Raw genomic sequence first — 26,948 nt, forward strand, 5'->3', positions numbered from 1 at the left:
GGCTGTCAAAATGGAAACCAATGATCATTCTCAGAGCACACACTGATGCTTTATTGACCATGAACACTGCTTGTTGCTCACGACGTACATACAACAGGTGCATCGCTGGCACCCATTGGCATGTGCACTTAAAGTAAACTGAAATGACACTTTACATCAAATAAGTACAGTAATACAGATAATGCTAAAAGCTTCACAAACCATCACTGTACAATAATAAAGGCTGCAACTACAACAGGGATGCAGGTTTAACTACTATTCACCACCCCCGAAAATCAAAATACATAATAACTATTAAAATAAGATTACCAAATACTGGTGTCTATTTATCCTGTGGTGATAACTGTGAACTCAGGCTGCACCGTTCCTCCAATCACTTTCGCAAACTCTTACTTTTTACTACAATGAGTGATATTCTTACCACTTTTTACGAATGTTAAATGATGCTCCAGCCAATCCAGTTCCTGTCATTTTTCAAACACATAACAGTTAGGAGCGGATTGGCTGGAGCACTATTTATCATACAAAATGAGTGATAACAATATCACTCGTTGGTAAATCTGCCCCTTTTTTGTATTGAATCTGAAACAGGAAGCCTGGGCAAAGCAGGGACACACATTGGCATAGAGAACCTGCTGGTCTCACTGTATGCGTCTGCTTGCCACTGACCGCCAGCAAGTTTTTGTGTCAAATTGTCCTGATAAATATTTTCTATTTCTACAATATTCAACAATAGTAAATCTTATTTTTGCCCAATATTAATAAACTAGCTACCAGCCCGTCAAAAATGACGAAAAAAAATAACAGTAATGTCAGCGACAGCAACTGTTCATGCCCAGAGTAACACTTTAATTGCTCCGCGTATGCCATCTAGTGGCCATCGGCACGCACAACCCTTGAATTCCCCCCATATAGCTGAGGGGCAGCGCTAGCCTTTTATTATATAGGATAACATCCCTATATAAAGACAACATAGCCATAATAATGAAATATCTGTTAGATTATTTTTATTTCATAAACTAAACTCTTCTCTATCCCTTTTCTCAATATTCTGCTCTGTAAAGTAATTCTGGGGGCAGTCTCTCAGGAGATCAGTATGACTGGCACTAATGCACAGTCACACTGTCCTTCCTACTGTCACTTTCATGTCTCAGTAGTGGTGTCCCCCTATTAATCTCCGCTTATAAATAGGCAAACTGGCCTGAAACTTGTTCTCCAAATTCTGTGTAGCCACTATAGTCATGCAGGGGGTAAATATAATCAGCCACACTCCTTTTACTCCCTTCTACCTACCTCCTGATCTACTACTCGGAGAGATCTGAAGTAGGAATTGATAAAGTGCTCAGTAATCAGCTCAGGGAATTTGGCTGCCAGCTCCCTTATGTGCTGTGACCCAGGACTGCGGTTCTCATCCAGTTCCCACGGTGAGTGACGCCGAGTCAGGAGATCTGTCAAGGTGTCCGGCCTCTCCTCACTTGGATCATTGCTTTCCCAGTACGTGTCTGGGGGCACAGCTGTTCTGGTTAAGGGGTTAGACTTGTTCTGGGGAAAATCACAATAAAGGACACATCAAAGTAAAACATTATACATTACAATAACATGACATATGCGGTTGCTGCTGCTGCCGCGATACTAAAGTAATGTACAATGGGCCCGGGGACACTAATGCAATTTACACATACATACACAGTATGATCACGCTGCTTCTGCAAGAGGCGCACTTTCATAAGGAGAATAGGTAAGTTACCCAGTTCCCACTGCCACAGGGAAAGGACTTCAGGCACAAGGCGCCCAGCTGTCGTGCCAGTACGTCAGAGACAGTGATGTTTGCCATGCTGCCACCAGCTACCAGCAGAGCAGACCCGGAGCCCAGCAGCGGAGTCCCTCATACTGCAGGGCTGCAATCTAGGACGTTCTGTTTCCTGGAAACCGCCTCGCGTTGCTCAGCAACCTCACAATGCCCCGGCCGGCGTCCGGTCAGTTTATACATGTTCTGTGATCGCTGCACAGAAGGCTTCTCAAAAGTTCAGCATATATTAATATAATCATTAGTGCACAACAACATACATCTGTATATGGCACAAGCAGTGTCGGACTGGGGCATGTGGACTGGGGAAATGCGTTACACTGAAGCTAACCACACGTGCATACTATGTTTCTGTACAATAACTTCGGATGATTGCCGTTTAGTGGACATGGGAGGACGGGGATTCAGCAAACAGTTGTTTAAAAAAAAATATTAAAAAATAAATAAAAAAATGCTGGATTTATCCCAGGACAAACTATCACGAGACTGAAGTTAGCTTCTTATTCGGCAGCTTCTTATTCACTTCTTATTCGAACTCCAGCTTCTTATTCAGATCATTCGGTGTTGCAAGGGTTAATGAGTCTTTGGTTACAAATTTGACACCTGAAATCAGCAGAGTAGGGTCCCTTGCATATGACCCACTTGTATTTTGCCTGGCCCAACGCTGTTTTGGGCATGAAATACACTGGCAAAGTGGGCCAAACACCATATTTTACCATTTTGAATAAGTAGCTGTAGTTTAGCAAGGGTTAACCAGTCTTGGGCCACAAATTTGACACCTGAAATTAACAGAGGGTGGTCACTTACATATGATCCACTTGTATTTTGCTTGGCCCAACGCTGTTTTGGGCATGAATGACACTGGCAAAGTGGGCACAAACACCATTTTATAAATTGCCATTTTGAATAAGCAGCTGTAGTTTTGCAAGGGTTAACTAGCCTTGGGCCACAAATTTGACACCTGAAATCAACAGAGGGTGGTCACTTACATATGACCCACTTGTATTTTGCCTGGCCCAACGCTGTTTTGGGCATGTAATACACTGGCAAAGTGGGCACACACCATATTTCACCATTTTGAATTAGTAGCTGTAGTTTTACAAGGGTTAACTAGTCTTGGGCCACAAATTTGACACCTGAAATCAACAGAGGGTGGTCACTTACATATGACCCACTTGTATTTTGCTGGCCATGAAATACACTGGCAAAGTGGGCACAAACACCATCATTTACCATTTTGAATAAGTAGCTGTAGTTTTACAAGGATTACCCAGTCTTGGGCCACAAATTTGACACCTGAAAACAACAGAGGGTGGTCACTTACATATGACCCACTTGTATTTTGCCTGGCCCAATGCTGTTATGGGCATGTAATACACTGGCAAAGTGGGCACACACACCATATTTTACCATTTTGAATAAGTAGCTGTAGTTTTACAAGGGTTAACTAGTCTTGGGCCACAAATTTAACACCTGAAATCAGGAGCCTGCAATACAGACTCTGCGTACAAAGTGTTAAAGCCAAATATTTATCTTTTATAACACACTATAAAGAGGTTAAGAAACACAGTACGCAATTGGCGCACGAGGTACCGTAAGGGTACGCTCTTAGCGTAGCGGACGCTGTATCGGGAGCGAGCCGCTCGAGCGACACAAACGCTCGCGAGAATACGCTGTTGGTATCGGGCACACTATAGGTGAGCGACTACCGTAATGCTACGCTATCAGCGTAGCGGACGCTCGAGACCACGAGCGGCGCAGACGCTCACAAGATAACAATCAGTAGACCTTGAATGTAACACACAGAAATGATATTCTTATACTGTAAACCTTGTACTGAAACACTGTAGCGATATAACGCTGCTTAACCTTGTTTACACTAAAGCTGATTGAGCGATAGAGACGCTCCTATTACCCACTGCAATATAATGAACACACAATACCGGTCTAAGGGTCTAACGCCTTTTAAGGAAATGAATGAACGTTCAAAAAGAATAATACAATACAAGTTATACACTACCAAAATAACATTGAATATCTAACCAAGTAACTACACATAAAATACAATAGCAGTACAATAACACTTTGAGAGGAAAAGAGAGAGAAAGAGGAGAGGAGAGAGAGAGAGAGAGAGAGATATGGCTCACAATAACAAGAAAGACAATATGATTGCGGAGAAACTTACGCACAAAGGGTAACAATCGCATGCGCCTCCTGGATATCCAGCTCCCGATTATCAGCAATGAGAACCGTTGAAGAGAATAGAGAGCTGGCCCAGATCGGCTTGTCCTTTTATACCCTACACAAAATACAGTACAAAGGTCCCTATATTCTTATTGTTCATTGGATGTCACAACTGAGGGCCTGAGCTGACGGGAGGCAGCCTCAGTTGTAGGGGCTGAGATGTAACGGAACCTGGGAGGTTGTATCAGACCCCTAGACATGTAAGTAACATGTAGAATAACTGCCCGAAGGCGTGACCACGACAACCAGGATAAAAGTCAATGATGTTTATTATGACAAACTCCGTAACACAGCAGCAGTAAAGGAAACATAAAAGTCAACAGAGGATAAATACAATTCCTGGGTACTACAGGGTGGCAAGGGCCACAGGCACTGGTAGTGTGAGACAGTTCTAATAATCTTCTAGTTGGAAAGTCCTTACCAGGCCTGACTGTAGCAATGGAGAGAACCCAGGATCGTACCAGCTGGTGTTCCAGGAAAGGCTGGGCTGCTGAAGATAAAACGGCTGCTGTGGATACTGGCTGGAACCAGACTGTTGTTGGTACGGAGTGGATACTGTCTGGAACCAGTTAAATAATAAACGAACTTGAGAGCGATGAAATAATAATACCGGTGGAGAGTGGTAAACTGCAGAAAGGACACCGGCCCTTTAAGGGAAGCTGTACACTGCTGGAAGCTGGGCTGGAAGCAGGTGATTGACTTGAGAGCGATGAAATAATAATACCGGTGGAGAGTGGTAAACTGCAGAAAGGACACCGGCCCTTTAAGAGAAGTTGTACACTGCTGGAAGCTCGGCTGGAAGCAGGTGATTGCTGTAGCTGGAAACAGGTGAGTCCAGAATGGATCGGAGAGTCAGGCTACACCGCAGATGGAATGCTGGTGCGGGTCTCTATAGCAGAAGTCTGGAGACAGGAGCTGGAACCTGGAAGACAACCACAGGAGAGAGACAAACTGGAACTAGGTTAGACAACCAAAGCACTGACACCTTCCTTGTTCAGGCACAGCTTACTTATACCTGCAGCAAGGAAGGGGTTGGCTAGGCAATTATGCAAATCAACAATACAGACAGCAGATTGGTGGAAATGATCAGATGACAAAAACCAAGATGGCTGCGCCCATGCAGACACTTGGAGGGAAGTTTGGTTTGTAATCCATGTGAGAATTGAAACAGTAATGGCGACGCCGGCCACAGGAGACAGGAGACGCCAGACTGACAAGCGCACATTTAACCACGCGGGCACAGCGGAGGCCGCGGCTGATGAAATCACCACTCTGACATTCTGCATGTGGAAACTCAGAAACAGCGGGATCCGGTCCTGGAATGCTGAGCCAGCCTTAGGAGGCATCTGAAGGGTAAGTAATGGCGTCCAGATACCCGGATCGTGACAGCACCCCCCCCTTTAGGAGTGGCCCCAGGACACTTCTTAGGCTTTAAAGGAAACTTTGCGTGGAAATTTCGGACCAAGGCAGGAGCATGGACGTCTGAGGCATTGGTCCAAGAGCGTTCTTCAGGACCATAGCCCTTCCAGTCAATGAGGTATTGTAACTGACCGTAACGGAAACGTGAGTCCAAAATCTTGGCCACCTCGTACTCGACTCCCCGTTGAGTCTGAACTTTGGGAGCTGGAGGAAGTGCGGAATGAAACCGATTCAGGATCAGCGGTTTCAACAAAGAAACATGAAATGTCCTGGGTATTTTCAAGAAGGATGGTAACTGTAACCTGTAGGCAACAGGATTGATGACTTGTTCAATCTTGAAGGGTCCGATGTAGCGAGGTGCAAATTTCATGCTGGGAACTCTCAACCTCAAATTCTTCGTGGACAACCACACACGATCACCCACCTTGAGAGCAGGAACCGCTCTACGCTTCCTATCGGCAAACTTTTTATACCTGAATGAGGCTTTAAGCAGGGCTGCGCGGACGTTCTTCCAGTTATTTGAAAACTGACGCAAGGTGACATCCACTGCTGGAACAGAAGTTGCGGGAAGCGGTTGGAATTCTGGGACTTTAGGGTGGAATCCATAATTAATGAAGAATGGTGTAGAAGAAGATGAGGAATGGTATTGATTGTTGTGGCTGAACTCGGCCCAAGGAAGGAGTTGAACCCAGTCATCTTGAGAGGAAGACACATATATACGGAGGAAGGCCTCCAAGTCCTGATTCACCCTCTCGGTTTGACCATTGGTCTGAGGATGGTAAGCCGTGGAAAACTTTAACTTGACTTGGAGGGCTTGACACAAACTTCGCCAAAATTTGGCTACAAATTGTACTCCACGATCCGAGATGATCTCTTCAGGAAGACCGTGAAGTCGGAAGATCTCTTGTATAAACACTTGAGCCAACTTGGAAGCTGACGGAAGACCGGTGAGAGGGATGAAATGTGCCATCTTGGTGAACCGGTCAACTACCACCCAGATGGTATTAAACTTGTTGCAGATAGGTAGATCGGAAACAAAGTCCATCGACAAATGGGTCCATGGTCGACGGGGAACAGATAATGGAACCAGTTGCCCCGCAGGCGACTGGCGGGAGACTTTGTGTTGGGCACACTTTGGGCAGGAGGCAATAAATTCCATAACGTCCTTCTTCAGAGTTGGCCACCAGTAGGACCTAGAAATAAATTCAAGGGTTTTCTGAATGCCTGTATGTCCAGCAAAACGGGAAGCATGGGCCCAATGCATGAGCTTCTTCCTTAGAACTGGCTTAACAAAACTTTTCCCTGGTGGAGGCGTAGAGTCCATCCCTACCGTGGAGAATGCCAACGGATTAATAATAGGATGCTTGTCTGCAGACTCGGACTCATTTTCTTGCTCCCATGAGCGGGAAAGGGCATCGGCCTTACGATTCTGAGAACCCGGACAGAACTGGAGTTTAAAGTCAAATCTGGAAAAGAAAAGTGCCCATCTGGCCTGACGAGGGTTGAGACATTGTGCGCCTTTGAGATATAAAAGATTTTTGTGGTCGGTAAGTATGGTGATTGAGTGGGAAGCTCCCTCCAACAGGTATCTCCACTCCTCCAGAGCGAGCTTGATGGCTAGCAACTCCTGATCGCCAATGGCATAGTTGCGCTCAGCTGGGGAGAACTTCCGGGAGAAGAAACTGCAAGGATGTAGATGTCCATCTTTGGCCCTCTGGGATAACACTGCTCCTACTCCAACGGAGGAGGCATCTACCTCTAAGATAAAAGGAGAGTCGGTGTCAGGCTGTTTCAGAACTGGTGCAGAGATGAACCGTTGCTTCAGAAGGTGAAAGGCCTGTGTAGCTTCCTCGGACCACTTGGACGGATTAGCACCTTTCTTGGTTAATGCAGTGATAGGCGCCACAATGGTGGAAAAGTCTCGTATAAATTTTCTATAATAATTGGCGAACCCTAAGAACCTCTGGACCCCTTTGAGGCTTAAGGGTATAGGCCAATTCTGGATTGCTTGGAGTTTCTCAGGATCCATCTCTAGTCCGGAACCGGACACAATGTAACCTAGAAACGGAATGGTTTTAACTTCAAACACACACTTCTCCAATTTACAATAGAGGTGATTGACACGGAGACGGGAAAGAACCTCTTTTACCCAGAAACGATGATCTTCGAGATTATTAGCAAAGATGAGGATGTCGTCTAGATAAACCACGACATGGCGGTACAAGATGTCCCTGAAGATCTCATTCACGAAGTGCTGGAAGACTGCTGGAGCGTTGCTCAATCCGAAGGGCATGACGAGGTACTCATAATGTCCGTCACGGGTGTTAAAGGCGGTCTTCCACTCGTCACCCTCACGGATTCGGATGAGATTGTAGGCACCCCTCAAGTCCAGCTTTGTGAAAATGGTTGCACCACTAACTCTATCAAAGAGCTCAGTAATCAGGGGTAAAGGGTATCGGTTCTTGACGGTAATGTCGTTCAGACCCCTGTAGTCGATGCACGGACGCAGACCACCGTCTTTCTTCTTAACGAAGAAGAAGCCTGCGCCGGCTGGAGAAGAAGATGGTCGGATGAAACCCTTCGCCAGGTTCTCTTTGATGTACTCTTCCATGGAGTGTGTCTCGGGCAGAGACAACGGATAAGTTCGGCCTCGCGGTGGAACCTTCCCTGGAATGAGGTCGATTGGGCAGTCCCATTCTCTATGAGGAGGAAGGATATCAGCAGAGGCTTTACTGAACACATCCGTGAAGTCTTGATATGGAGGAGGCGGAACATCAGTTGACCTGGGGAAGGAAGAACAAACAGGAAGAACTTTGGCTAAACAAGTCTCAGCACAGGAGGGACCCCATGCCAGTATTTGTGTAGTCGTCCAGTCAATTGATGGGTTGTGGAGACGGAGCCATGGAAGGCCTAAAACCACTGGATGTGTGGCTCTTGGAATCACTAAAAAAGAAATATACTCAGAATGAAGAACTCCCACTCTCAGACGAACTGGAAGAGTCCTTAAGGAAATGACTGCGTCAAAAATCTTGCTGCCATCCACGGCAGTCAAAGAGATGGACGAGGACAGTCTCTCGGTGGGTAGGGACCACCGTTTAACATAAGCTTCGGTTATGAAATTCCCAGCTGCTCCGGAATCAAGGAGGGCAATGACGTTCCTGTAACGTTGAGCAATTTGGAGCGACACTGGGAGGTTACAGTCATGAGGAGATGGAGAGGAGATCATCACTCCTAGCCGGCCCTCTCCTTGGCGAGCTAGGATCTGGAGTCCCGGACGTTTGGGACAGGCATTGATAGTGTGCGACGGAGCTGCACAGTAGAGACAGAGAGACTCAGAGAGACGTTTTCGGCGCTCAGCAGGAGATAGACGGGAACGACTAATTTGCATAGGCTCATCCTTGGATGGAGATGGTTGACGAGAAGGAGGAGCAGAAGATTTAGGAGTAGATGATCTTCCTCGCTCGGTTGCTCTCTCTCTAAAACGTAGATCAACCTTCGTGCAAAGAGAAATTAGCTCATCCAACTTAGAGGGCAAGTCTCTGGTAGCTAACTCATCCTTGATGCGTTCTGATAAGCCATGCCAGAATGCAGCATACAGGGCCTCGTCGTTCCATGCCAGTTCGGATGCCAGGATTTTAAACTGTATAAGATACTGTCCCACAGTACGTGTTCCCTGGCGTAAACGAAGAATCTCAGATGAAGCAGATGTTATCCGGCCTGGCTCGTCGAAGATGCGCCTGAATGTAGCTACAAAGTCAGTATAGGAGGATAGCAGGGGATCAGACTTCTCCCATAAAGGTGATGCCCAGTCAAGGGCTGAGCCACTGAGAAGGGAGATGATATAGGCAATTTTGGTACGGTCACTGAAGAAATTGCCAGGTAGAAGCTCAAAGTGGATTTCACATTGATTGAGAAATCCCCTGCAGAACCTTGGAGATCCATCAAATTTTGCTGGCGTTGGAAGATGAAGATGTGGACTGGAAATGGGTAAGGTGGGTGGGGTTACAGCTGGTGTCACTGTAGTGGACCCACCGGACGTGCCAGGTCCACGGAGGGTCGTTTGAATCCCATCCAGCCGTGTGGAGAGATCCTGGAGACAGCGGATGATGTGGCCCTGTGCAGCCTCCTGATGTTCAAGTCGGGCTGCCAGTTCTTGCATCGGCCTGGCCGCTTGATCCTGGTCTCCGGCTGGATTCATTAGGTCAGTGCTTACTGTCACAACTGAGGGCCTGAGCTGACGGGAGGCAGCCTCAGTTGTAGGGGCTGAGATGTAACGGAACCTGGGAGGTTGTATCAGACCCCTAGACATGTAAGTAACATGTAGAATAACTGCCCGAAGGCGTGACCACGACAACCAGGATAAAAGTCAATGATGTTTATTATGACAAACTCCGTAACACAGCAGCAGTAAAGGAAACATAAAAGTCAACAGAGGATAAATACAATTCCTGGGTACTACAGGGTGGCAAGGGCCACAGGCACTGGTAGTGTGAGACAGTTCTAATAATCTTCTAGTTGGAAAGTCCTTACCAGGCCTGACTGTAGCAATGGAGAGAACCCAGGATCGTACCAGCTGGTGTTCCAGGAAAGGCTGGGCTGCTGAAGATAAAACGGCTGCTGTGGATACTGGCTGGAACCAGACTGTTGTTGGTACGGAGTGGATACTGTCTGGAACCAGTTAAATAATAAACGAACTTGAGAGCGATGAAATAATAATACCGGTGGAGAGTGGTAAACTGCAGAAAGGGCACCGGCCCTTTAAGGGAAGCTGTACACTGCTGGAAGCTGGGCTGGAAGCAGGTGATTGACTTGAGAGCGATGAAATAATAATACCGGTGGAGAGTGGTAAACTGCAGAAAGGACACCGGCCCTTTAAGAGAAGTTGTACACTGCTGGAAGCTCGGCTGGAAGCAGGTGATTGCTGTAGCTGGAAACAGGTGAGTCCAGAATGGATCGGAGAGTCAGGCTACACCGCAGATGGAATGCTGGTGCGGGTCTCTATAGCAGAAGTCTGGAGACAGGAGCTGGAACCTGGAAGACAACCACAGGAGAGAGACAAACTGGAACTAGGTTAGACAACCAAAGCACTGACGCCTTCCTTGTTCAGGCACAGCTTACTTATACCTGCAGCAAGGAAGGGGTTGGCTAGGCAATTATGCAAATCAACAATACAGACAGCAGATTGGTGGAAATGATCAGATGACAAAAACCAAGATGGCTGCGCCCATGCAGACACTTGGAGGGAAGTTTGGTTTGTAATCCATGTGAGAATTGAAACAGTAATGGCGACGCCGGCCACAGGAGACAGGAGACGCCAGACTGACAAGCGCACATTTAACCACGCGGGCACAGCGGAGGCCGCGGCTGATGAAATCACCACTCTGACATTCTGCATGTGGAAACTCAGAAACAGCGGGATCCGGTCCTGGAATGCTGAGCCAGCCTTAGGAGGCATCTGAAGGGTAAGTAATGGCGTCCAGATACCCGGATCGTGACATTGGACACAGGAATTCGTCTTCGCATTATAACAAAAGGTCATAGGTTGATTCATACAGGTGGGCTGTGACTATTTCCAACTGCTCAGGTGGGTGGGAAACTAGGTTTCCCGCCGCATGGATAATAAAGTGCAAATATAGTAAAAGTCCATAAACTTCTTATGTCCATAACTATTCGCACGAGCGAGTTATCCGCTTCAAACCAACACCGGAATATTGCTAATTAAATACTCTTCCGATGGATACTAAACACCACTGTATAACCCTTGTCTGACCCTTCGTATCAAACAAAGAGGGATCTCTTTGTCCATGAACATGCTACATTAACTAAACTTTCAAATTCTATCAAAGAGACCATGATCTACAAAATACATTATATGGTTAAAATATGTAACGATTGAGTCGCACGCTAGACGCATACAAACTCTACCGTAAATGCGCATACCGTGCGCCTGCGGGTGCACGCAACAGCGAGTATGCGCACGCACGGGAGAGCACATGCACGTGCAGCGAGGACACGCATGAGGTGCAAATATGGCAGTGTGCATAGTGATATTTTTCTGACTTTGACAGTCCACCCTTTGGCAGTCACCAATTACTGCCACTTTCTAAAACATTTCAAAAAGAGAAAAATATATGTCATGTATAATACATTTCTATGATTGGGTAGGGGAGGAGAGGAGAAGGTAGGAAAAGGGTATGACCTAGTGAGATAGCAGAAGCATGTGTGTATGAATCCATGTTTGGGGGGGTCTTGTATCATCGTGCCGTACGTGTTTTAAAATCAAGCTTCGAGGTATTGCGAAGTATACATTTGAATTCCTTCTTATCCCGTATTAAGGGTCTGTGGATGGGCTGTCAAACTTTACCGAGCTCTTTTCGGCTTTTGGTTGCAACAAAATGGGGGAGCACATTTTAGTTGATGATACATGAGTAGGGGGGATATGTGGGTGCTGATATCTGTGCCTGTATTCCCTATCGACTATGTGTGTCATTACCTGAAGGTTGTAGAGGTGAAAAAAAAAAAAAGAAGTGTCGTTACGGGGTAGAGATACCATTATGTGAGGTTAATTTACATTTCGCCGATTGAAGTCTTGTCTGGTGTCTTGTCTTGATGTACATGTTGACTGTAGTCTCTTTGTGCTTTTGCCAATAAACGCAAGCAAAGCTTTATCAATGTCCATAGACTTACAAAAAGTGTTGGGCTAGCGTAAAATTAAAAGTACTAGGGATATGGGGGTCTATGGCATAGTCCATCAGTTGTCTGTGTAAAAGGTTGTCAAACTTCTTCTTTAGTCCATCTGTTGTCTGTATACAAGGCTGTCAAAATCTTCTTCCAAGCGGGTCTTTTTACCTTGGAGAAAAACGAGAAACAGGTGAAAGAAACGGACCGTAGAATCACATTTTCATCACAACAGTGTCTCTATCGTTGGGTCATAAATCACATCAGTCGTTGTTATTACAGTATCTTCACTCCTTAAACTCATCATTTGGGCGCTACGTTTACACTTTGTTAAAACCCGAACGCATCTAAATATCAGACCGACTAATATGATGACACCCAGAACACACAAAAGGAATTTCCCTACATCCATGATAATACCTTGGGTCCATTCTCCTAAACCAGAGAACCAATTTCGCGGGTTCAACCATGACACCCAACTGGTCAGCTCATTACCCACAGCGGCAAGGGTGAGACTGTGTTTCCTTCGGAACTCCCATTTTAATTGGAGAATGTCGTCCATCTTTTGGTCTATGACCTCGACCGGGTCCTCGGTGCTGTTTGTGATATACGTGCAGCACTTTATTCCATACTGAGTTGCTAGGGTGACACAATACCCACCCGTCACAGCTGTGAGATAATTGAGAATCATCCTATGCTGAACCAGTTCTGTTTTATAAGCTTGGAGCTCCCTTCCAGTATACCTGAATGTGTCATCATACATTTCAGTGATGTTGTCTAATAAATTTGCAAGCGCAGATATATATTTATAATTTATCACTCCTCTGGCGGTACGAGTGATATCTAACGCGATTAGGAACTGAATCCCGGTGGATTCACTGATCAGGTCAGAGGCCGGATGCTCTGTTCTCTCTATCAGGTGCCGTTTAACGATGTGCTCGTAATGAGTGTGAGTATAAGGAGCTTGGGCACTGCGGTGAATATCTTTCATTTTAGTATGTGATACAGTCATTACTTCAGGCAGTACTTTTCCAATATAACATAACCCTTCTGAATTTGGGGCAAGCCACTTATACGCCTTCCTCCCGCATATGAAATATGCATCATCGGGGAGAACATATGGGACGGAGTAGGACATAACCATATTACACATTTTCCATATGAAATTTCCTAACCCTAATTCTCCCATCTGTCTAATACATGTATCAGTTTGTATGATATGTGCACAGTATCCTGGTGATACCTCTCCAACTCTCATGGTCCTACTTCCTAGGGTATACCTATATCGGAAATATTTTCCACTACCGGCTATGTGGCGTATAAGTTCTGTATCTGTTGGCATTCTATCGGCTCTGTATGAAAAGGTCATGGTTTGGTTATTCCATGACACTTCCCAATTTCCCGGCTTTCGGGGATTGGAAATGTTAAAACATACTAGGGATCTATCCACATGATATTGGTGGAGCTTCAAACTAGGAGGACTGGAGATATTAAATCTCCTGTCCACCGGCCTCCCACCACTTAGCTCAAGTACCTCCCCTATAGTTAAAGGGAAGGGAACTAATCCTGATTTGCTATGGCCTTGAGGTACTTGAGAGCATACCCAACAATCTGTCTGATTTAACACTTTACCCACTAAGGTGTGATAGTCACTCAATGGATGCCGGTCCATGTGGATATCAAAACTAGATTGGCATTTCTTGATACACCCATCCTCAACTACACTGTCACAGAGCCTACAGATACAGTTCTCTTTTCAGCTAACAATCCTTCACAATGTTTACAAATAACATGGCTGCTAGATCGTTTCCGGTACTCGCCTTTGCTTGGTGATTGTGTTGCTATTGGAAATTTACACCTCCATCTCAGTCATCAGAAACCCTTCTGGATCCTTTCTCGACCTCACTGGTACTCTCACCGAAACAGACTGCTCTGGTCAACATCATGGTCAACAGGAAAATCCATATCACAGTCTCTTGGGGCAAGTCCATCTTACAGGAGGAGAAAAGGAGAAATTTGTAATGGGGGTACAGAATAAAAATTTGAGGGGGAGAGAAACTTGTTACGATAATTAGTTCTCTAGTCTTGTTGTTCTTCTTGTTCTGCTGTCATCTCAAAGGTGCTGTCTCTCAGTCTTCCAACCGAACACTCTGGTGATACAATATTCCTTCCAAACCAGCGATCTTTCTGTAAGGAGCAAAAATCTTGCATTACCATTTGTCTAACTGATGTGTGACATACCATCTTTAAAATATGAAAACATGAGTGAGAAGAGAGAGAACAAAAAAAAAACCAAAAGAGAGAGAACAATTCATATATATATATATATATATATATATTACATAAACCAACAATAAACAACAACAGGGAAAAACAATAATTTTCAAACATTTTAAAACATTGTCAGATCTGCCGTTCATCATCAGGCTGTCATATCTACATGTCCAATGGTTTCCTTGCTCAGTCCCTCCCACCAGCACCTCCATACTCCACCCTTTGTATCTGGCCAGGATACATTGATGCGGGTAGGTCATGCTGGGGTTTGGTAGACTTCTGCAAAGACCAAGTAGCTATGCAATGTTTGAGTCCTGCCGATAACCGTCAGAGATGGGGAAAAAGAAAACATTTCACAGATACATTACAAATTTTACCCGGTCATTCCTGTGTCCTCAAGGAATGACCTCCCAACTTGTTAACAATAGCCTCAGGCTTACCATTAGTCCTAATGATCACCTTTCCTGATTGCATGTTACAGGTGCGGCCCAAACTCCTTCCTATGTGATCCCTGATTACAATTTGGTGTGTCATATTCATGTCTAGGGGGTCTGACTTTATGTGGGCTGTTACAGTTACTGGCATAATGCCCTTCTCTTTTACAAAGATAACAAACCCTGGGTTTCCTCCAAGTGTCAATGACCTGAGGTCTTGGTTGATTTGATGCCTCCTCAAACGCTCGGATGCTCATCACCATCAACCGCTTTCCCTGTACTTCCCTGCTTCCTTGGATATCATGGTTATGTTGTTGTCTAGGGGGTTGATATGATTTTTGTATTTTTCTTGATCTACAATCTCTTGCAAAGTGTCCCTCTTTATGACAATTGTAACAGACTTCCACATTTGAATTTCTCGCAGGGGTTTGGGGCTTATGCTGGAGTGGTCTTGTGGTTAGGGCCTGTATACTTGCGGCCATTAACTTATCACTTTGTGACTCCCTGTGTCTGGTGATATTTCGATCATGATCAATAGCAGCCTCTCTTAATGCGGCCACCGAGATATTTCTCCAGTTTGGGTTGGTGGTCTGTACCCTTGTTCTCAATACCTCCTTTAAACCATTCATTAATACCTTAACCGCTATTTCTCTATGCTGTGCGCATGTTTTGATGTCTGTGATCCCAGTGTTTCTAGCCATTACTTGCAGTGCTCGATTGAAATAATTGGAAATACTTTCCCCTTCGTTTTGTCTTATGGAGAAAATTTCATTCCACTTGACAACGGCAGGGAAATATACTTCCAACTGTCGGTTAATCTGCTTAATACATTCCTGATTGTGTTCCTCCGTTTGAGGTACTTCTGTGTCTAATTGACAATCAGTAATAAATTTCGCAGGGTCAACACCGGAGGGCAAACATGCCCTCAGCACTGTCCGCCAATCTTTGTTGGTGGGTTCTGTTGAGTTTCCTAGTTCTTTGATGAACCTTTGACATGCGACTAGATTTTTCCTAGGATCAGGAAATTCAGACATAATTGATCTCAATTCGGTCCGGGACCAGGGACAGCGCATTGCACTGTCCCCGACGGGAATGATTCCCTGATCGTCAGTCTTCCCATTGGGGACTGTGATCACCCTGACAGGATCAAACTCAACTACATCATCTTGTGTTGGTCTTACAATATGGGGTACATTTGTTTGTGCGTGACATAAAACATTGTACGTACCTGTGGACACGACCTCACCTGACCCTCCGTTAGGGGGTTTGATTATTGCCTTTACCGATTTGGTCGTGTCCACCTGGATGTCTTGTGTGATGGCTGCTGGAAGAGGTGCCGACATCGTGCTGGGCTCACTTTCTGGCTTGTAATCCTGAGGGAAGTTTGACATGGGGTGCGACTTGCACAGGTTAACATTTGTAATTTTTACACTTTCATTTTCATAAACATTATTACATTTGTTACTTTCATCCTTAATACAGTTACTAAGTGCATTTTTATCGTACAACATTGTGCCTTTCTCCGCAACCATAATCCTCTCCATTGCCATGTCTCTCTTCCCAAGATGAGAATCAGATATGTAAGTTAAGTTTCGTTGTATTTCACTTTCCTTTTGCCATAACTTTAAACAATCAAAATGTTTGATCCGTCTCTTTGCTGATTTAATGAGACATATCCTTCTCCTTAGATTTAGTAACACATCTGGGCTAAAGCTGCCTACTCTTGCGAACTTCTCCCCGTCATGTACAGTCATTCTTTCCCATTCATCACATAAAACCTGTGTGTGTGAACCGTATTTTTCACACATTACATACCTTGCCGACCCGATTGGTCGGTTTATTAAGTCAACCCGAACCGAGGTTGATCGCCCCCTACCTGAACAACTGGCCCCCATAACTTGCAGGTGTTGCTTTCACTACCTCTGACCTTCAGATCAGGGTCTTCAGCGAACCCTTACAAAAACCAAGATGTCCGGGGCAGGCCGGCGGCGAAGTTTACCGAGTACTCCACTCACTCCTCGCCCACGTTGGCCAGTACTGCAATCACTGTATCCAGAGCTGTTGTACCCAACCAAGGGCCCCTATGAACCTTTACTTACTGGGGCGTGTTGGACTTACCAGTCCCCAGCAAGTATCGGTTGTTGGATAGTTCCTGAGTGACCAGCGAACCTCCCTTAAAATAAAAAAAATTCACAAATCACGTTAAAATGTACAAATAGCGTTTATGACCCCTCTAGCGTACGCAAATGGTACTGGGTCAAATTACTAACTAATGCACACAATTACGTGCGGTACAATCGTTCGGCACATAAGCAACTAATCTTATGTGCGGAGCGACCAGTGGAATCGAAAATTACGGCTGCGAATTCCTTCAGCCAGAGCTTTAATGGCCTATATGGGTTCCGCACCAACCCCCTGGGTTGTGCTCTTTTCTCTATAGCGGACTTCTTAGTCTGCTGTACCTGGACCTCCTGGTCTGTTCCGGACCTCCTGGTCTGTGCTACAGTAGACCTCCTGGTCTGCTATACTCTAATGCTCAAATTTATTATTTAACAAGGGATGCCTCCCCAGCCACCATGCATGTCACTTACATGTATGTACCTCACGAGAACTCGACTTCTTGTGGTTCAATCCAAAAATTGTAAAAACATATATATACAAACACTCACTCACCACATGTACACTTTACTTTTGTTTCTATTTCTGCGCAGAAATATCTTTCCTTTAGACCAGATGAGTCGTAAATTTAGAGAAGGATCTATTAGTTTAAATTTCGGACACTAAAATTGATTTGCGCTATTTATCGCGTTGCCACCTTTTCGCCTGTTAAAATAATACTATAGTGTGATTTGAATTATGTGGGCGTACCCGGACGCTCCGTTGCGTAATATACGCTGCGTGCGTCGGCCTTTACGTTGCGTACACTAGTCTAACCCTTTTGTTAGAAACACGTGTATGCCAGCCATATATGTCCACAGAAATACAATTAACACGTTTATCAATGTAGATGGTCTTCAATCATCTACCGAGCACCACCCAGGTCTTTCCTTGTATCTTAGGCAAAGCTGTGTGCGTGCTTTACAAATTACCCCTTAATGTATTACTTTTACTCTTTAACTACTAATAGCAACAAATCTTTCTTAGCACGTTATCAATTGTAAAATGGCAAACAGGAGAGTGATATGTGAAAATACACGAATGAAAAGAAATGCAGATATATGCGTGCGTGCGTACGCAAAACAGAAATAAACAGTTTTAAAAGACACTAGCGTGTTGTTCTTACCTCCGGTTCCGGATTCCTTCAGCACCCTTTACTAAGTGAAGCAGACGCTTATCCAGTCAGCACTACGAGGAATATGACCTCCCGCCCTTTGCTGATGGATAATGTCTGCTGAAATTACCTAGTGCAGATATGTGAAGGACGGACGAGCCGCCAATTGTTAAAGCCAAATATTTATCTTTTATAACACACTATAAAGAGGTTAAGAAACACAGTACGCAATTGGCGCACGAGGTACCGTAAGGGTACGCTCTTAGCGTAGCGGACGCTGTATCGGGAGCGAGCCGCTCGAGCGACACAAACGCTCGCGAGAATACGCTGTTGGTATCGGGCACACTATAGGTGAGCGACTACCGTAATGCTACGCTATCAGCGTAGCGGACGCTCGAGACCACGAGATCACGAGTGGCGCAGACGCTCACAAGATAACAATCAGTAGACCTTGAATGTAACACACAGAAATGATATTCTTATACTGTAAACCTTGTACTGAAACACTAGCGATATAACGCTGCTTAACCTTGTTTACACTAAAGCTGTTTGAGCGATAGAGACGCTCCTATTACCCACTGCAATATAATGAACACACAATACCGGTCTAAGGGTCTAACGCCTTTTAAGGAAATGAATGAACGTTCAAAAAGAATAATACAATACAAGTTATACACTACCAAAATAACATTGAATATCTAACCAAGTAACTACACATAAAATACAATAGCAGTACAATAACACTTTGAGAGGAAAAGAGAGAGAAAGAGGAGAGGAGAGAGAGAGAGAGAGAGAGAGAGATATGGCTCACAATAACAAGAAAGACAATATGATTGCGGAGAAACTTACGCACAAAGGGTAACAATCGCATGCGCCTCCTGGATATCCAGCTCCCGATTATCAGCACTGAGAACCGTTGAAGAGAATAGAGAGCTGGCCCAGATCGGCTTGTCCTTTTATACCCTACACAAAATACAGTACAATGGTCCCTATATTCTTATTGTTCATTGGACACAGGAATTCGTCTTCGCATTATAACAAAAGGTCATAGGTTGATTCATACAGGTGGGCTGTGACTATTTCCAACTGCTCAGGTGGGTGGGAAACTAGGTTTCCCGCTGCATGGATAATAAAGTGCAAATATAGTAAAAGTCCATAAACTTCTTATGTCCATAACTATTCGCACGAGCGAGTTATCCGCTTCAAACCAACACCGGAATATTGCTAATTAAATACTCTTCCGATGGATACTAAACACCACTGTATAACCCTTGTCTGACCCTTCGTATCAAACAAAGAGGGATCTCTTTGTCCATGAACATGCTACATTAACTAAACTTTCAAATTCTATCAAAGAGACCATGATCTACAAAATACATTATATGGTTAAAATATGTAACGATTGAGTCGCACGCTAGACGCATACAAACTCTACCGTAAATGCGCATACCGTGCGCCTGTGGGTGCACGCAACAGTGAGTATGCGCACGCACGGGAGAGCACATGCACGCGCAGCGAGGACACGCATGAGGTGCAAATATGGCAGTGTGCATAGTGATATTTTTCTGACTTTGACAAAAGCTTTTCTTAAATTCTGCAAAGCAGTCTCTGCGGGCCTACGGGGTAATTCAGACTGCATCACTGCAGCAATCGCAGTCAGAGTTACTTTGTGGAGTGCGCCCTGCGCGTGCGCACCCGCGAGCCCAGTGAGATTCTATCAGCATCTCAGGGCTTCGATTGTCTCTGCCTGACTGACAGGCAGAGGCGGTCACGTGGCGGGAAGGGGCATGCCACCGTCTTTAGAACCACAGTCCGGACAACGGAGGCCTGTCTGGATTGTTGGGGGGCGGCCCGAGGCAGCTGCGTGGTGTCACACACAGCCTCTGTGACCTGGGATGTGGCGAGTAGTGGACTGCCAGTGTGCAGGAGCTTCGCTTGCAGGGAGCTACTCATCAGGTACAAAATCACAGCCACCGGGCAATGGTTTTGTACCTGTGCGAGGGGGGGGGGGGGGGGGCTAGGGCCAGTCATGCGGGGCAGACTAGCCCTGTGCTGGGCATCCACCCGCATGTCAGAGTAAATGATCGTAGATGTGCTACATTTAGCACATCTGCGATTAGATCTTGTCTGGGGACTGTTTCCTCAAACATTCAGTGAATGATGCTGCCTTGTGGCAAATTCGCGTATGAACCTACGCAGTGGTGGAACAAGACCATGGTAGGCCCAGGTGCAACAAAATGCATTGCCCCAGTCCCCCCAAGATCCATAACTTGTGTGTCAAAAAATAGGGCATGGTCTCATTGAAAAGGGGTGTGGGCACACAATAGTACCACCAATTCAAATGATTCCACACAGTAGTGCAACCTTATTACATTACACTGATTTACATTACACTGAACAGTAGTACTCCTTATATACGTTACGCTACACAGTAGTGCTCCTGAAACACGTTACGCCACACAGCACTGCTTCTTATACGCATTATGCCACATAGTAGAGCTCCTTCTACACGTTACCCCACACAGTAGTGCTCCTTATACACATTACAACACACAGTAGTGCCTCTTATACATGTTACGCCACACAATAGTATTCTTAATATACGTTATACCACACAGTAGTGCTCCTGATACACGTTACTCCACACAGTACTGCTCCTTATACATGTTACGCAATACAGTAGAGCGCCTTATACACGTTACAACACACAGTAATGGTCCTTATACACTTTACGCCACACAATAGTGCTCCTTATACACGTTACGCCACACAGTGGTGCTTCTTATATACGTTACACCACACAGTAATACCCCTTTTCGCTAACGTCCTAAGTGGATGCTGGGGACTCCGTAAGGACCATGGGGAATAGCGGCTCCGCAGGAGACTGGGCACAAAAGTAAAGCTTTAGAACTACCTGGTGTGCACTGGCTCCTCCCCCTATGACCCTCCTCCAAGCCTCAGTTAGATTTTTGTGCCCGAACGAGAAGGGTGCACACTAGGTGGCTCTCCTGAGCTGCTTAGTGAAAAGTTTAGTTTTAGTTTTTTTATGTTCAGTGAGACCTGCTGGCAACAGGCTCACTGCATCGAGGGACTAAGGGGAGAAGAAGCGAACTCACCTGCGTGCAGAGTGGATTGGGCTTCTTAGGCTACTGGACATTAGCTCCAGAGGGACCGATCACAGGCTCAGCCATGGATAGGTCCCAGAGCCGCGCCGCCGGCCCCCTTACAGAGCCAGAAGACAGAAGAGGTCCGGAAAATCGGCGGCAGAAGACGTCCTGTCTTCAACAAGGTAGCGCACAGCACTGCAGCTGTGCGCCATTGCTCTCAGCACACTTCACACTCCGGTCACTGAGGGTGCAGGGCGCTGGGGGGGGGGGGGGGCGCCCTGAGACGCAATAAAAACACCTTGGATGGCAAAAAAATGCATCACATATAACTATATGGATGAATTTAACCCCTGCCAGAATACACAGAAAAACGGGAGATAAGGCTGCCGAGAAGGGGGCGGAGCCTATCTCCTCAGCACACTGGCGCCATTTTCCCTCACAGCTCCGTTAGAGGGAAGCTCCCTGGCTCTCCCCTGCAGTCACTACACTACAGAAAGGGTTAAAAAAGAGAGGGGGGCACTAATTACGCGCAGTATTAAAAATACAGCAGCTATAAGGGGAAAAACACTTATATAAGGTTATCCCTGTATATATATAGCGCTCTGGTGTGTGCTGGCAAACTCTCCCTCTGTCTCCCCAAAGGGCTAGTGGGGTCCTGTCCTCTATCAGAGCATTCCCTGTGTGTGTGCTGTGTGTCGGTACGTTTGTGTCGACATGTATGAGGAGAAAAATGATGTGGAGACGGAGCAGATTGCCTGTAATAGTGATGTCACCCCCTAGGGGGTCGACACCTGAGTGGATGAACTGTTGGAAGGAATTACGTGACAGTGTCAGCTCTGTATAAAAGACAGTGGTTGACATGAGACAGCCGGCTACTCAGCTTGTGCCTGTCCAGACGTCTCATAGGCCGTCAGGGGCTCTAAAGCGCCCGTTACCTCAGATGGCAGATATAGATGCCGACACGGATACTGACTCCAGTGTCGACGGTGAAGAGACAAATGTGACTTCCAGTAGGGCCACACGTTACATGATTGAGGCAATGAAAAATGTTTTACACATTTCTGATAATACGAGTACCACCAAAAAGGGGTATTATGTTCGGTGAGGAAAAACTACCTGTAGTTTTCCTGAATCTGAGAAATTAAATGAGGTGTGTGATGATGCGTGGGTTTCCCCCGATAACAACTGATAATTTCTAAAATGTTATTGGCATTATATCCTTTCTCGCCAGAGGTTAGGGTGCGTTGGGAAACACCCCCTAGGGTGGATAAAGCGCTCACACGCTTGTAAGAACAAGGGCTCTACCCTCTCCTGAGATGGCCGCCCTTAAGGATCCTGCTGATAGAAAGCAGGAGGGTATCCTAAAATTTATTTACACACATACTGGTGTTATACTGCGACCAGCAATCGCCTCAGCCTGGATGTGCAGTGCTGGGTTGGCGTGGTCGGATTCCCTGACTGAAAATATTGATACCCTAGATAGGGACAGTATATTATTGCCTATAGAGCATTTAAAAGATGCATTTCTATATATGCGTGATGCACAGCGGAATATTTGCCGACTGGCATCAAGTCTAAGTGCGTTGTCCGTTTCTGCCAGTAGAGGGTTATGGACACGACAGTGGTCAGGTGATGCGGATTCCAAACGGCATTTGGAAGTATTGCCTTATTAAGGGGAGGAGTTATTTGGGGTCGGTCTTTCAGACCTGGTGGCCACGGCAACAGCTGGGAAATCCACGTTTGTACCCCAGGTCGCCTCTCAACATAAGAAGACGCCGTATTATCAGGCGCAGTCTTTTCGTGGGCAAGCGGGCAAAAAGTTTCCTCATTTCTGCCCCGTGACAGAGGGAGAGGAAAAAGGCTGCAGAAATCAGCCAGTTCCCAGGAACAGAAGCCCTCTCCCGCCTCTGCCAAGCCCTCAGTATGACGCTGGGGCTTTACAAGCAGAATCAGGCACGGTGGGGGCCCGTCTCAATGAATTTCAGCGCGCAGTGGGCTCACTCGCAAGTAGACCCCTGGATCCTTCAGGTGATATCTCAGGGGTACAAATTGGAATTCGAGACGTCTCCCCCTCGCCGTTTCCTTAAAGTCGGCTTTACCGATGTCTCCTTCTGACAGGGAGGCAGTTTTGGAAGCCATTCACAAGCTGTATTCCCAGCAGGTGATAATCAAGGTACCCCTCCTGCAACAGGGAACGGGGTATTATTCCACACTGTTGTGGTACCGAAGCCGGACGGCTCGGTGAGACCGATTCTAAATCTAAAATCTTGAACACTTACATACGGAGGTTCAAATTCAAGATTGAGTCACTCAGAGCAGTGATTGCGAACCTGGAAGAAGGGGACTACATGATGTCTCGGGACATCAAGGATGCTTACCTTCATGTCCCAATTTACCCTTCTCACCAAGGGTACCTCAGGTTTATGGTACAGAACTGTCACTATCAGTTTCAGACGCTGCCGTATGGATGGTCCACGGCACCCCGGGTCTTTACCAAGGTAATGGCCGAAATGATGATACTCCTTCGAAGGAAGGGAATTTTAGTTATCCCTTACTTGGACGATTCCCTGATAAGGGTAAGATCCAGGGAACAGTTGGAGGTTGGTGTAGCACTATCTCAGGTAGTGTTGCGGCAGCACGATTGGATTCTCAATATTCCAAAATCGCAGCTGATTCCGACGACTCGTCTTCTGTTCCTAGGGATGATCCTGGACACAGTCCAGAAAAAGGTGTTTCTCCCGGAGGAGAAAGTCAGGGAGTTATCCGAGCTAGTCGGGAACCTCCTATAACCGAGCCAAGTCTCAGTACATCAATGAAATGGTTCTGGGAAAAATGGTGGCTTCCTACGAAGCAATCCCATTCGGCAGATTCCACGCGAGAACTTTCCAGTGGGACCTGCTGGACAAATGGTCCGGGTCGCATCTTCAGATGCATCAGCGGATAACCCTGTCACCAAGCACAAGGGTGTCTCTCCTGTGGTGGTTGCAGAGTGCTCATCTTCTAGAGGGCCGCACATTCAGGACTGGGTCCTGGTGACCACGGATGCCAGCCTGCGAGGCTGGGGAGCAGTCACACAGGGAAGGAATTTCCAGAGCTTATGGTCAAGCCTGGAGACATCACTTCACATAAATATCCTGAAGCTAAGGGCCATTTACAATGCTCTAAGCTCAGCAAGACCTCTGCTTCAAGGTCACCCGGAGTTGATCCATTCTGACAACATCACGGCAGTCACCCACGTAAACAGACAGGGTGACACAAGAAGCAGGGGGGCAATGGCAGAAGCTGCAAGGATTCTTCGCTGGGCGGAAAATCATGTGATAGCACTGTCAGCAGTATTCATTCCGGGAGTGGACAACTGGGAAGCAGACTTCCTCAGCAGACACGACCTCCACCCGGGAGAGTGGGGACTTCACCAGAAGTCTTCCACATGTTTATAAAACTCGACAAGTATTGCGCCAGGTCAAGGGACCCTCAGGCAATAGCTGTGGACGCTCTGGTAACACAGTGGGTGTACCAGTCAGTGTATGTGTTCCCTCCTCTGCCTCTCATACCCAAGGTACTGAGAATTATAAGATGGAGAGGAGTAAGCACTATATTCGTGGCTCCGGATTGGCCAAGAAGGACTTGGTAACCGGAACTTCAAGAGATGCTCACGGAGGATCCGTGGCCTCTACCTTTAAGAAGGGACCTGCTCCAGCAAGGACCCTGTCTGTTCCAAGACTTACCGCGGCTGCGTTTGACGGCATGGCGGTTGAACGCCGGATCCTGAAGGAGAAAGGCATTCCGGATGAAGTCATTCCTATCCTGATCAAAGCCAGGAAAGATATAACCGCAAAACATTATCACCGCATTTGGCGAAAATATGTTGCGTGGTGCGAGGCCAGTAAGGCCCCGACGGAGGAATTTTTCAACTAGGTCGATTCCTACATTTCCTGCAAACAGGAGTGTCTATGGGCCTGAAATGGGAGTCCATTAAGGTTCAAATTTCGGCCCTGTCAAATTTCTTCCAAAAAGAACTAGCTTCAGTCCCTGAAGTTCAGACGTTTGTGAAAGGGGTACTGTATATACAGCCTCCTTTTGTGCCTCCAGTGGCACCTTGAGATCTAAATGTAGTTTTTGGGTTCCAAAAGTCACATTGGTTTGAACCACTTAAATATGTGGAGTTAAAATATCTCACATGGAAAGTGGTCATGCTGTTGGCCCTGGCCTGGGCCAGGTGCGTGTCAGAATTGGCGGCTTTATCCTGTAAAAGCCCTCATCTGATTTTCCATTCGGACAGGGCGGAATTGAGGACTTGTCCTCAGTTTCTCCCTAAGGTGGTTTTCAGCGTTTCACCTGAATAAACCTATTGTGGTGCCTGCGGCTACTAGGGACTTGGAGGACTCCAAGTTGCTAGACGTTGTCAGAGCCCTGGAAATATAGGTTTCCAGGACGGCTGGAGTCAGAAAATCTGACTCGTTGTTTATTCTGTATGCACCCAGCAAGCTGGGTGCTCCTGCTTCTAAGCAGACTATTGCTCGTTGGATTTGTAGTACAATTCAGCTTGCACATTCTGTGGCAGGCCTGCCACAGCCAAAATCTGTAAAAGCCCATTCCACAAGGAAGGTGGGCTCATCTTGGGCGGCTGCCCGAGGGGTCTTGGCTTTACAACTTTGCCGAGCAGCTACTTGGTCAGGAGCAAATACGTTTGTAAAATTCTACAAATTTGATACCCTGGCTGAGGAGGACCTGGAGTTCTCTCATTTGGTGCTGCAGAGTCATCCGCACTCTCCCGCCCATTTGGGAGCTTTGGTATAATCCCCATGGTCCTTACGGAGTCCCCAGCATCCACTTAGGACGTTAGAGAAAATAAGAATTTACTTACCGATAATTCTATTTCTCGTAGTCCGTAGTGGATGCTGGGCGCCCATCCCAAGTGCGGATTGTCTGCAATACTGGTACATAGTTATTGTTACCAAAAAATCGGGTTATTGCTGTAGTGAGCCATCTTTTCTAGAGGCTCCTCTGTTATCATGCTGTTAACTGGGTTTAGATCACAAGTTATATGGTGTGATTGGTGTGGCTGGTATGAGTCTTACCCGGGATTCAAAATCCTTCCTTATTGTGTACGCTCGTCCGGGCACAGTATCCTAACTGAGGCTTGGAGGAGGGTCATAGGGGGAGGAGCCAGTGCACACCAGGTAGTTCTAAAGCTTTACTTTTGTGCCCAGTCTCCTGCGGAGCCGCTATTCCCCATGGTCCTTACGGAGTCCCCAGCATCCACTACGGACTACGAGAAATAGAATTATCGGTAAGTAAATTCTTATTATACAGGTTACACCACACAGTAGAGCTCCTTATACACATTGCGCCACACAGTAGTGCTCCTTTTACACGTAACGCCAATATAGTAGGCACTATGGGTAAGTTTTAGGGTTAGGCTGCTGGGGGGGGGGGGGTGAGGCACTGGGGTGGTGGCTAGGGTTAGGCTGTGGGGAGGGGAAAAGGTTAAGGTTAGCTACTAGGGAAAGGTTTAGGATTTAGGGATAGTGGGGAAAATACTCACCAGAACACTGCTGAAACATCGCCAATGCAATGTGATCCAGAAAAAGGCACTGCTGTCACCGGTATAAAGTACGAAACTGCTATATCACAAGGTACTGTTTGTTGACAGTTCTTCATGTCGACATAATGAATATCAATATGATAAATGACGGCCAATTGTATCCAACTCC

The 26,948-nt window shown here is 46.2% G+C and overlaps 1 protein-coding gene across 2 annotated transcripts in view; it reads right to left on the bottom strand.

The window, feature by feature from the left end:
* LRRC43 (leucine rich repeat containing 43) overlaps positions 1 to 2,119 on the bottom strand; it is a 191,426-nt gene extending 189,307 nt beyond the window's left edge. For both annotated transcript variants that reach the window (XM_063964469.1, XM_063964468.1), the window contains exons 1-2: positions 1,748 to 2,119; positions 1,294 to 1,542 (exon numbers count right to left, since the gene is read on the bottom strand). In XM_063964469.1, coding sequence (XP_063820539.1) covers positions 1,294 to 1,542; positions 1,748 to 1,834 — 336 coding nt within the window. In that variant the 5' untranslated portion in view covers positions 1,835 to 2,119. The remainder of the gene's footprint in view (positions 1 to 1,293; positions 1,543 to 1,747) is intronic.
* Positions 2,120 to 26,948: the final 24,829 nt, after the last annotated feature.

Source organism: Pseudophryne corroboree, chromosome 1 (assembly GCF_028390025.1).
Source record: "Pseudophryne corroboree isolate aPseCor3 chromosome 1, aPseCor3.hap2, whole genome shotgun sequence".
NCBI classification, from domain to species: domain Eukaryota; kingdom Metazoa; phylum Chordata; class Amphibia; order Anura; family Myobatrachidae; genus Pseudophryne; species Pseudophryne corroboree.